At 40.8% G+C, this 13,354-nt stretch overlaps 2 protein-coding genes across 2 annotated transcripts; both read left to right on the top strand.

The window, feature by feature from the left end:
* The first annotated feature begins 2,590 nt into the window (after positions 1-2,590).
* Positions 2,591-3,286, top strand: LOC109163407. The gene has a single exon (XM_019312148.1). The coding sequence runs from the start codon at positions 2,591-2,593 to the stop codon at positions 3,284-3,286; it is 696 nt and encodes a 231-aa protein (XP_019167693.1).
* Positions 3,287-4,535: 1,249 nt separating this feature from the next.
* Positions 4,536-12,763, top strand: LOC109163405 (peptide-N4-(N-acetyl-beta-glucosaminyl)asparagine amidase A-like). The gene is made up of 2 exons (XM_019312147.1): positions 4,536-5,272; positions 11,742-12,763. The coding sequence occupies exons 1-2, from the start codon at positions 4,536-4,538 to the stop codon at positions 12,619-12,621; spliced, it is 1,617 nt and encodes a 538-aa protein (XP_019167692.1). The 3' UTR covers positions 12,622-12,763.
* Positions 12,764-13,354: the final 591 nt, after the last annotated feature.

Genomic DNA, 13,354 nt, shown 5'->3' with positions numbered 1-13,354 from the left:
TTAAAATTCCTATTCATAATACGATAGCACAATCTATATCTATATATATATATATATATATATATATATATATATATATATATATATATATATATATATATATTCTTTCTAGCATTTTTCTGCCCAAACTCATTGTATTGGTCAAATTATTTAATTATGGTAAATTATGGAATAATTAATGATGGTAATAGAAATTCTAGAACAATATAAAATACAAGAATATTTAATTATGGGTATATTATTATTGTGCCTTACGGTCATTATATGCTAACAGAACTTGACAGAAAAATAATAATAATAATAATAATAATAATAATAATAATAATAATAATAATAATAATAATAATAATAATAATAATAATAAATATTATGGTAAATTATGGAATAATTAATGATGGTAATAGAATTCTAGAACAATATAGAATACAAGATTATTTCATTATGGTTATATTATTATTGTGCCTCACGGTCATTATATTCTAACAGAACTTGACAGGAAAATAATAATAATAATAATAATAATAATAATAATAATAATAATAATAATAATAATAATAAAAAATAATAATAATAATAATAATAATAATAATAATAATAATAATAATCCAAACAAAACTATATACAAAATAAAAATAAAAAATAAAAAGAAGAAGGCAAAGGCGAACGGAATGATCGTGGTGACCGGTGTGTAGAAGGTGGCTGACCGAGTGCCCTTTTTCGTAAATGCCTAGTAAGTCGGGCATTCCAGAATAATGAGCTTCCGGGCCAGGGTGTTGGCCCCCTGGTGGGCTGCGCAGATCTGTCGATGCGCCGCCGCTCTTATGAGTTTGGCATCCTCGGGGAGCAAGCAGCGTAGTAGCGGGCCACCGTAAGATCGCTTGTATAGCTATCCGTCCACCAATTCGGAGGACGGAGCTCTCCTCCTTGCGCAGTTAGTGCTCTCCTCCTTGCGCGGTTAGTGTTTTCCTTATTATCAGGCAGCTTTGCTTTCTATTTGTATCTGATCATATCCGCCATCCAAGGCCATTAGGCCTAATCTTGGGAATCCTGGCGGGGAGCGAGCACCTGGGCGACTGTGCAAACCGAGAGCGCCTCAGTGCTCGGTCGTTCCACGTCCTCGGTGCGACAAGCCATCACCAAATGAGGAGGTATGCCCCCTAGAGCCAGTTTCGACAAGATGCCGGCCTCTACATTTTCTTCCCGGGAACGTGTACGACTTCGTGAGCATCTAACTTTTCCAGTAACCCCTCAGTTACATCCTTGTAGAGCTTTAACCTTTCCTCCTTGGTCTCACACTCGGCCTTCAACTGACTGACCACCAGTGGGGAGTTAGTTTTTACGCGTACCCGGGTTGCTTTTAACGCGAGGGCCAAGCGTAGCCCCCCTATGACCCTTTGTACTTTACTTCGTTATTGGATACCCCTGAACTTGTACCGCAATGCGTAGTAAAAATGAAAGCCTTCGGGCATGGTGATCATCACGTCGCCGTCGTAGTGCCGTGCACCAGCCGCGCCATCAGTGTGTACTTCCCACCAGTCGGCGTCCTCCGACCCCTCAATAGGTAGTCTGTCATCTGGGTGAGTGGTGCACTCTACTATGAAATCAGCCAGAGCTTGGGCCTTGATGGATGACCGGGGAGTGTATTTGATGTCGTACTAAGTGAGCTCTATGGCCCACTTCAATAATCGTCTGGAGGAAGTCGGGCTACGCAGAACACTGGATAGGGGCAAATCGATCAACAAACGGACTTCGTGTGCTCGAAAGTAGGGCACTAATTTCCTGACCGTGGTTACCAAAGCGAATGTGACTTTCTCCAGGGGGGAATAATTGATCTCCGCTCCTTTCAGGGTTTGCCCAACGTAGTACACGAGTAACTAAACCTTATCCTCTGTTAAAGATATGTGTGGCTGGTATCTGCTGTTGTTGTATTTAGTCGTAGTCTAGCTCATGTATAATAGTTATTAAACTAGTTGTTATAACTGTTAGCTATCTTTTCTCATTTGTTCAGCTATTTATAGCTGCCTATGAATTCATCAATAAATCACTTGTTTTCATAATCTTATCATGGTATCCAGAGCTTAAAATCTCCTACGAAAGAAACTATCATTTTTTTGTATATTCTACCTTGCTTCCTTCTTACTCAATGGCGTCTACCACCCAAGCTACTGCTCCAGCCACCACTGAAGTCATCCAGCTTCATGCTACTACACACTTCCCTATCAAACTCACACCTATGAATTTCCCAGTATGGTGCCGGCAAGTCCACGCTACTCTTGTTGGGCTTGATCTCCTGGGATATGTTGACGGTTCCATCAAGGAACCAGCCAAGTGCACCGATTCTGCGAACACCGTCGCCAACCCGAGTCATTTCATTTGGTATCGCCAAGACCAAACTATTGTCAGTGCACTTCTGGGGAGCTGTACTGACACAATCCAGCCGGTCATCTCCTCGGCCACAACAGCCCGCGATGCATGGCAACGTCTCATTGCCAGTTACGCTAGTGCCTCTTGAGGACGCATCATTTCTCTCAAGGCAAAGCTCACCACAAACCCCAGAGGTTCTCGGTCCATTACGGCGTACCTCACTGGCATGCGGGCCATCGCTGATGACCTTGCTCTTGCTCAGTGTCCAGTCACTGATGAAGATTTGATCGTGTATGTGTTGACGCAGCTTGGAGAGGAGTACAACTCCATTATCTCTGCAGTCCGCGTTCGTGAAACGCCCATCTCGTGGGGTGAGCTAGCGGATATTCTAACTGACCATGAACGCCAGTTGAAGGTTGCTGATGATACACGCCAATCACTATTGGCAATAGCTAATGCCACTCAGTGGACCTCGTCTTCTCGGAATAACCAGCAATCGAACTATGGTCGGAAATATCACAACAATACTGCTAGTTCCGGCCCCAATCGTATGTCTTGGCAACAATGGGGGACTAATCGCCCTACGGTTATATGCAAATTTTGTAACCTTGCAGGTCATGAATCAAAGGTACGTCGCAAGCTGGCTAGGTTCCTAAGGGAACACAACGTTGTCACCACCCAAACTTTTACATCTCCTACAACCCATTCTGCGCAGGCATCTCCACCCTGGTTGTTTGACAGTGGTGCATCGCATCACGCCACCCCTAGTGTTAAGTCGCTGCAGACACTCTCCGAGTATAGTGGTCCTGATAAAGTGCGCCTGGGTGACAGTAATTCCCTCCAAATATCTCATATTGGTCGGTTTGTAATCCCTACTTCGTCTTTTGTTCTTACCTTAGAAAATGTCTTGCGTGTTCCTTAGTTGCACACTAACTTAGTGTCTATATCCCAACTATGCAAGACTAATCGTGTGTCTGTTGAATTTTTTTATTCCCACTTTATTGTCAAGGATCTTCGAACGGGGATTTCTCTACTACGGAGAGTGAACAATAATGGTTTTTACTATGGTCCGGTTGCTTCTCACCCAACAGTACACACTACACAAATGTCGTGTTTATCTCAGTGGCACCAACAACTTGGCCATCCGTCTAATAAGGTGTTGCAACTTGTGTTACAACGCTGTAATGTTCCAGTTTCTATGTCGTGTTTGTGACAATTTTATTGTTCGTCCTGCAATATGCATAAAAGTCATAAATTTCCCTTCGCAAAAAATACTCTAGTTAGTACTAAACCGCTACAATTAATCTATACTGATGTGTGGGGGCCAACTGAAAAATCTATTGACTTATTCTGCTATTATGTAATCTTTGTCGATCATTTTTCGAAATATATTTGGCTATACCCTGGCTTTATCAATAAATCACTTGTTTTCATAATCTTATCATCCTCCTCGCGCACGAGAACTGACCCGACTGCCTTCTTGGAGGCAGCCAGATATAGCAACAACGATTCACCCTCCTTGGGCTTGGATAAAAGAGGGGGCGATAAGAGATACCACTTGAGATCTTCAAAGGCGGCCTGGCATTACATTCCCCAGTCCACCGGAACCCTTCCCGCCTCTTCATAGCTTCAAAGAAGGGGAGGGCCCGATCAGCAGACTTAGACAGGAATCGGCTGAGGGCGGCCATCCGGCCAGTCAGTCGTTGCATTTCCTTGAGGTTACCGGGGGGCTGCAAGTCCAAGATAACCTGTACCTTCTCTGGGTTGGGCTCGATTCCTCGCCGGGTGGCTATGTAACCTAAGAACTTTCCCCCTCTGATCGCGAACGTGCACTTCTTGGGGTTTAACTGCAGGTTGTACTTCCTCATGACACTGAAACAATCCGCCAGGTCCTTGGCATGATCCATTTCCTCCCTGCTATTGATTAACATGTCGTCGACGTTGGCCGCCGTGGACATGCCGATCAGATCTTTGAATAGCCGGGCCACCATCCTAGTGTAGGTGGCTCCCGCATTCTTGAGGCCAAATGGCATGACTTTATAGCAATAAACCCCATCCGGGGTCACAAAGGTGATCTTCTCCTTGTCCGCCATATGCATGAATATCTGATGATATCCCCAGAATGCGTCCATGAAGCTAAGCAAAGCACACCCGACCGTATCATCCACTAAATGAACGATTTGTGGCAAGGAAAAAGGGTCCTTTGGGCACACCTTGTTATGATCCATATAATCCACGCACATCTTCCACGGTGGCGGCTTGGGCACCAACACCACGTTGGCCAGCCAGCCACGTGTAAAGGCCGACAATTTGACCGCATTTTTGGGGTTTGGCTTGGCAGGGTTGAGATCCTGAGGAGCTGTTCTGCTGAGCAGAGAGCTAGTGGGATTGTTTGGACAGTTAAGAAGGAAATTACGAGGTATTATTCTTTGCTCAAGAGTAATCAGATTCTTGCTGTTTATCTAGGGAACCTTATTGATACTACTTATACTGGTGTATACCATGCTAAAATCAAGATTCATTTTTATCCTGAGGAAGGGTTGAGTTTGGAGAAATCTGCAAATTTGTTTGATTCTGTGGCGGATTTGATAATACCCATTTCGAGAAACTTGCCATTGAATGATGGGTTATGGTTTGAAGTTGAGAATTTGACAGATTTTGAGACTAAGGAGTTCAAGATTCCTGGGAATGCTTATAGGGCAGTGTTGGAGGATTATGTTTCTTTCCATGAAAATGATGAATTCTGGAATGGGAATCCTCCCAATGACTACATTTCTGCAAATAATCTCACTGGCCTTCCAGGGAATGGACCTTTTAGAGAGGTGGTTGTTAGTTTGGATGACAAAGTAGTTGGTGTTGTTTGGCCTTTCAATGTGATTTACACTGGAGGTGTCAATCCCCTCCTGTGGAGACTATTAGGAATATAGCGGAATAATGCGGAAGCGAAGAATCGAAAATTGAGAATTATAGAAGTTGAGTAATAGGGGAAAATATAAATGACACAAAGAAATAACAATATGGAGAATATATATATTATATATTATCACTCAAAGAGGACTAAAGAAAATTAATATCATATATATATGTATGCTACGTGAAATAGCTAAAAAGAAAAGGTAATGAATGAATTGATGCATTAATTACAAAGCTTAAACAAGCTATTTATACATAGAGAAAGAAAGAGATAAATACGGCATTTAGGATGCAAGGCACCACTTCCGGCGGAGACGTGCAATGAGAAGGCTACTATGCATGCGACGTGGACGGACAACAGTATGTGGTGCATCATGGTGAGTGGAATGGATTTTGAGCCACAGAAATGAATTATTTTCTAACAATCTCCACCTTGGATCAAATCTATTGTAGAAATTAATAATTGGAACAGCCCGACTAAACTCAAGCACTACTTGAACTTAGCAACAGGAAGAGTCTCGGAATAGCAGGATGGAACACCATCAACCTCCTGTGTGACTGAAAGAGCATAAGCAACCAAGTTGGTTTGATCATCACTAGCATACATAGCAGGTTTTTTAATTGTCCTCCTAGAACGATCCATAGCAATGGAATATTCTCGTTGTGGCTCGACGAGAGGTGCTGTGCTAGTAGATGCATCATCTTTAGTATTACCATCAGCAGTAGTAACACTATCAATAGGCCTGAACTCAAACTCCTCATTCTCACCAGTACTCTGCGTCTCACCTGTACTGGGAACTTTTCCAGAAGAAAGTAGTGCATTTTCATCAAAAGTGATATCTCGACTCAAAATGATTTTCTGAGAATCAGGAGACCATAGACGATACCCTTTTGACTCAGAGGCATAACCAAGGAAAATGCATTTGACAGCTCTCAGGTTTAATTTACCCGTACTGGAATGAGCATAAGCAGGACATCCAAAAACTCTTAAGATAGAGTAGTCAACAGGATTACCTGACCAAACTTCCTCCAGAATTTTGAAATCAAGGGATGAATGTGGAGATCTATTTACCAAATAGCAAGCAGTAGAAACGGCTTCGGCCCAAAAATCACGCCGTTTCCATAACCCAGCATTAGAGAGCATACAACGAGCTCTTTCCAATAAAGTCCTGTTCAAACGTTCGGCAACACCATTCTGCTGGGGTTTATCAGGCAAGGTCTTGTGCCTGGCGATTCCATTTGCTGCACAAAAGTCATTGAAATCTGACTCACAGAACTCCAAGCCATTGTCTGTCCTGAGCTTCTTGACTTTTTTACTTGTCTGAGTCTCAACAAGTATTTTTCACTTCTTGAAAATAGAAAATGCCTGATTTTTATGTTTCAAGAAATAGACCCAGACTTTACGAGAAAAGTCATCAATAATAGACATAAAATATCTACAGCCTCCCATAGACTGGAATTTAGTTGGTCCCCATAAATCGGAATGTATGTATTCCAATACATCTTTGGTACGGTGTGTAGTAGTAGAGAAACTAACCCTCTTTTGTTTCCCAAAAACACAATGCTCACAGAACTGTAATTTACCTGTACCTGAACCACCAAGGAGGCCTTTCTTGCTCAGGATATGCATGACTTTCTCACTCATATGCCCCAGACGCATATGCCATAACTGAGTGAGATCCGCATCAGACATCGATGAGGATACCGCTACTGAACCTGTCACAGTACTGCCTTGCAAGATGTACAAGCTTCCGGAACGAGAAGCTTTAATGAGAATAAGAGAGCCTTTTATGACTTTCAGAACTCCACCTTCAGCTATGTACTTGCACCCCAGAGATTCCAAGGTGCCCAAAGATATCAGATTGCGTTTCAAATCAGGAATATACCGAACATTGGTAAGAGTCTTGATAACGTTATCATGAGTTTTAATATGAACACTTCCAATTCCACTAACCTTGCATTGCGTATCATTACCCAGCAAGACAACATCACCATCAACCGGTTCCAGAGAGACGAACAAGTCTTTGTGAGAACACATGTGGAATGTACAACCAGAGTCCAGAATCCACTCGGTTTCGCTCCGTTTGCAACCGGAGGTAACAGATAACATAACATCGCCTTCTGAATCACTTTCAACAACACTAGCTTCAGCGAACTTATTTTCTCTTTCTTGCTTGTTTTTCAACTTGAAGCATTCAGTCACATCGTGACCCTGCTTCTTGCAGTACTTACAGGATTTGTTGGACTTACGTCCATTGGACTTGGATCTAGAATTTTTATTGCTACTCCCTGATTCAAGTGAACGACCCTTACGGTCAAGCCTTCACCTTTGTCCTCAGACTTAATTTCAATGTCAAACTTTTCTTTGGACAATAGGTTTGACTTAACATTGTCGAAAGTAAGGGTATCACTACTATTACCATACAGCATAATTTCTTTGAAATGCTTGTATGATTTAGCGAGAGAGACAAGCAATAAAACAGCGCGATCCTCATCGTCAATTACAACATCAATATTTTCCAAGTCCAATAAAATAGAATTGAATTCATCCAAGTGAGATTTAATCGAAGTACCTTCCGTCATACGGATTGTGTACGGGCGCTCCTTCAGGCGTAGCGTGTTCGCCAGAGTTTTGGCCATGTAAAGCGTATCCAGCTTGGACCATAATTCTGACGCAGTCGTCTCACTTAATACCTCACGTAGAACCTCTTTAGACAGGCACAAAAGGATGGTTGAACGTGCCTTGTCATCCAAATCTTCCCAAGTTTCATTTGTCATTGTAGCCGGTTTCTTCTTCTTCCCAGCTAGCGCTTTCTTCAAACCGTTCTGGGTTAGAACGGCTTCCATCTGAACCTTCCAGATAGAAAAGCTAATTTTCCCGTCGAACTTCTCGATATCGAACTTGGTAACAGTCAACATCTTTGAAAATAACTCTCAATTAAACCGCTCTGATACCACTTGTTAGGAATATAGCGGAATAATGCGGAAGCGAAGAATCGAAAATTGAGAATTATAGAAGTTGAGTAATAGGGGAAAATATAAATGACACAAAGAAATAGGAATATGGAGAATATATATATATATATATATATATATATATATATATATATATATATATATATATATTATATATTATCACTCAAAGAGGATTAAAGAAAATTAATATAATATATATATGTATGCTACGTGAAGTAGCTAAAAAGAAAAGGTAATGAATGAATTGATGCATTAATTACAAAGCTTAAACAAGCTATTTATACATAGAGAAAGAAAGAGATAAATGCGGCATTTAGGATGCAAGGCACCACTTCCGGCGGAGACGTGCAATGAGAAGGCTACTATGCATGCGACGTGGACGGACAACAGTATGTGGTGCATCATGGTGAGTGGAATGGATTTTGAGCCACAGAAATGAATTATTTTCTAACAATCTCCACCTTGGATCAAATCTATTGTAGAAATTAATAATTGGAACGGCCCGACTAAACTCAAGCACTACTTGAACTTAGCAACAGGAAGAGTCTCGGAATAGCAGGATGGAACACCATCAACCTCCTGTGTGACTGAAAGAGCATAAGCAACCAAGTTGGTTTGATCATCACTAGCATACATAGCAGGTTTTTTAATTGTCCTCCTAGAACGATCCATAGCAATGGAATACTCTCGTTGTGGCTCGACGAGAGGTGCTGTGCTAGTAGATGCATCATCTTTAGTATTACCATCAGCAGTAGTAACACTATCAATAGGCCTGAACTCAAACTCCTCATTCTCACCAGTACTCTGCGTCTCACCTGTACTGGGAACTTTTCCAGAAGAAAGTAGTGCATTTTCATCAAAAGTGATATCTCGACTCAGAATGATTTTCTGAGAATCAGGAGACCATAGACGATACCCTTTTGACTCAGAGGCATAACCAAGGAAAATGCATTTGACAGCTCTCAGGTTTAATTTACCCGTACTGGAATGAGCATAAGCAGGACATCCAAAAACTCTTAAGATAGAGTAGTCAACAGGATTACCTGACCAAACTTCCTCCAGAATTTTGAAATCAAGGGATGAATGTGGAGATCTATTTACCAAATAGCAAGCAGTAGAAACGGCTTCGGCCCAAAAATCACGCCGTTTCCATAACCCAGCATTAGAGAGCATACAACGAGCTCTTTCCAATAAAGTCCTGTTCAAACGTTCGGCAACACCATTCTGCTGGGGTTTATCAGGCAAGGTCTTGTGCCTGGCGATTCCATTTGCTGCACAAAAGTCATTGAAATCTGACTCACAGAACTCCAAGCCATTGTCTGTCCTGAGCTTCTTGACTTTTTTACTTGTCTGAGTCTCAACAAGTATTTTCCACTTCTTGAAAATAGAAAATGCCTGATTTTTATGTTTCAAGAAATAGACCCAGACTTTACGAGAAAAGTCATCAATAATAGACATAAAATATCTACAGCCTCCCATAGACTGGAATTTAGTTGGTCCCCATAAATCGGAATGTATGTATTCCAATACATCTTTGGTACGGTGTGTAGTAGTAGAGAAACTAACCCTCTTTTGTTTCCCAAAAACACAATGCTCACAGAACTGTAATTTACCTGTACCTGAACCACCAAGGAGGCCTTTCTTGCTCAGGATATGCATGACTTTCTCACTCATATGCCCCAGACGCATATGCCATAACTGAGTGAGATCCGCATCAGACATCGATGAGGATACCGCTACTGAACCTGTCACAGTACTGCCTTGCAAGATGTACAAGCTTCCGGAACGAGAAGCTTTAATGAGAATAAGAGAGCCTTTTATGACTTTCAGAACTCCACCTTCAGCTATGTACTTGCACCCCAGAGATTCCAAGGTGCCCAAAGATATCAGATTGCGTTTCAAATCAGGAATATACCGAACATTGGTAAGAGTCTTGATAACGTTATCATGAGTTTTAATATGAACACTTCCAATTCCACTAACCTTGCATTGCGTATCATTACCCAGCAAGACAACATCACCATCAACCGGTTCCAAAGAGACGAACAAGTCTTTGTGAGAACACATGTGGAATGTACAACCAGAGTCCAGAATCCACTCGGTTTCGCTCCGTTTGCAACCGGAGGTAACAGATAACATAACATCGCCTTCTGAATCACTTTCAACAACACTAGCTTCAGCGAACTTATTTTCTCTTTCTTGCTTGTTTTTCAACTTGAAGCATTCAGTCACATCGTGACCCTGCTTCTTGCAGTACTTACAGGATTTGTTGGACTTACGTCCATTGGACTTGGATCTAGAATTTTTATTGCTACTCCCTGATTCAAGTGAACGACCCTTACGGTCAAGCCTTCACCTTTGTCCTCAGACTTAATTTCAATGTCAAACTTTTCTTTGGACAATAGGTTTGACTTAACATTGTCGAAAGTAAGGGTATCACTACTATTACCATACAGCATAATTTCTTTGAAATGCTTGTATGATTTAGCGAGAGAGACAAGCAATAAAACAGCGCGATCCTCATCGTCAATTACAACATCAATATTTTCCAAGTCCAATAAAATAGAATTGAATTCATCCAAGTGAGATTTAATCGAAGTACCTTCCGTCATACGGATTGTGTACGGGCGCTCCTTCAGGCGTAGCGTGTTCGCCAGAGTTTTGGCCATGTAAAGCGTATCCAGCTTGGACCATAATTCTGACGCAGTCGTCTCACTTAATACCTCACGTAGAACCTCTTTAGACAGGCACAAAAGGATGGTTGAACGTGCCTTGTCATCCAAATCTTCCCAAGTTTCATTTGTCATTGTAGCCGGTTTCTTCTTCTTCCCAGCTAGCGCTTTCTTCAAACCGTTCTGGGTTAGAACGGCTTCCATCTGAACCTTCCAGATAGAAAAGCTAATTTTCCCGTCGAACTTCTCGATATCGAACTTGGTAACAGTCAACATCTTTGAAAATAACTCTCAATTAAACCGCTCTGATACCACTTGTTAGGAATATAGCGGAATAATGCGGAAGCGAAGAATCGAAAATTGAGAATTATAGAAGTTGAGTAATAGGGGAAAATATAAATGACACAAAGAAATAGGAATATGGAGAATATATATATATATATATATATATATATATATATATATATATATATATATATATAATATATATATATATATATATATATATATATATATTATATTATCACTCAAAGAGGATTAAAGAAAATTAATATAATATATATATGTATGCTACGTGAAGTAGCTAAAAAGAAAAGGTAATGAATGAATTGATGCATTAATTACAAAGCTTAAACAAGCTATTTATACATAGAGAAAGAAAGAGATAAATGCGGCATTTAGGATGCAAGGCACCACTTCCGGCGGAGACGTGCAATGAGAAGGCTACTATGCATGCGACGTGGACGGACAACAGTATGTGGTGCATCATGGTGAGTGGAATGGATTTTGAGCCACAGAAATGAATTATTTTCTAAAGAGACCTATAACGGGGATTGGCTCGTTTGATCTCCCTTCCTATTTCATCGAGATTACTCCGTTCTTAGGATCGTTATTAGATGGGAATACACATAAGGTTTGTTTTAGCGTCACGAACGCTTTGAATGTCTGGTACATTGATGCAAACTTGCATCTTTGGTTGGACTTTAAGAGCGAGAAAACGGAGGGGAGCCTCGTGAAGTACATTAGCCAGCCCCTCTCGTTTTCCCTGGTATCGAATTTCTCTGGCTTTGATGGTTCCTTTCTGACAAAGGCTAATCGACACATTACATATACCGGATGGGTTAAGTCGTCCTATGGGACGATCACTACAGAGGTGACTCAACGTTTTAATTTTAGCAACTTCATGGTCATGGGGAATGAAGGGAATTTGCAGATAATCAATCAGACAATTGATTTCAATGACACGGTTCTTGCCAAGAATCCCAAGATGCCATCTTCTGTTAGCTCGCTTAAATCTGATAAGAAGTTTATCTTCACAATGTATACTGATAACGTGATTCATGCAAATAATAGCTATTCTTCTATAGCTAATCTAACGCTGGGCTTTAACGAGAAGAGGACCAAGACTTCCGATTCAGGACAGTCCTTCAGCTCTCTTACGAATTCGCAAAATGGGCAGGGCTCTATGCTCGTGAAGGGCAGCACGGTAGTTAGTGGTCTCGGGAGTACCCAACAAGCATACCACTACATTGACGATTCGTTGTGTTACCACAGGAACATTAGCAGTTCGAACTACACAATCCTCTACGATAACGAGAACTATCGTTGCAAAAAAAGAACACGGTCTAAGTTGCACCTTCAACCTGTTCGAAGGGCTTCCTTAGCATCTTGCATCGTTGATAAAGAAACAGTCTAAGTTTCTTCCTTTTAATTTCTTGCCATAACTGTTTAGTTTCAGAGAATTGTGGTGTGCTTTCTCATAATGCATGAAATAAGCAATCAACTGGTTTGTAGTGTTTTGATTATGATAAAATATAAATTGCTTCAATGTTCCTGTATATTCTCTTTGATTGTTGCATCTAAGATTCAAATTGCTCCTGTTTAGCAAAGACTTCACCAGAATATCATCTTGTGTTATCTTGGCCTTCACTTTGCCTGAATCTTGATTGTTTCAACTTTCAAGAGTGTGATTGTTCCTTTCCAGCAATGGAGTTGGTTACCGCACTAAATTATACTATGGGCCAAATGACCAATGAATGTTCCTTTTTAGTATATCATTATTAATGTACTTAGAGCATCCACATCAGTTGGAGAGATTTTTGGGATAATGTAAGAGTGATTAGGAAAGAGAATGTGGGAGGAGAGAGAAAAAAAAAAAAGGAAAAAAAATAACAAAAATTGAAATTGAAAAAAAAAATAATAAAAAAACTGTAGCGTCACGCACGCTGACGCGCCACACGGGCGTGTGCAGCCATGGGCTGTGCGCAAACGCACACAGCCAATGTTAGCTTTATTTATTTATTTTTTTTTTCTGACATTATCTTGATATTTGCAGGACAAATCTTCTCTAAAATAACCTCACTCCACATTTATTATTAATCCACCCAAGATAATTCATCTGATAATAACTCCATAATAACCACTGATGT

The sequence above is a fragment of the Ipomoea nil genome, unplaced genomic scaffold (assembly GCF_001879475.1).
Source record: "Ipomoea nil cultivar Tokyo-kokei standard unplaced genomic scaffold, Asagao_1.1 scaffold3025, whole genome shotgun sequence".
Classification (NCBI taxonomy): Eukaryota; Viridiplantae; Streptophyta; class Magnoliopsida; order Solanales; family Convolvulaceae; genus Ipomoea; species Ipomoea nil.
The sequence above is the reverse complement of the archived record's forward strand: the minus strand, read 5'-3'. Positions and strand labels throughout refer to the sequence as shown.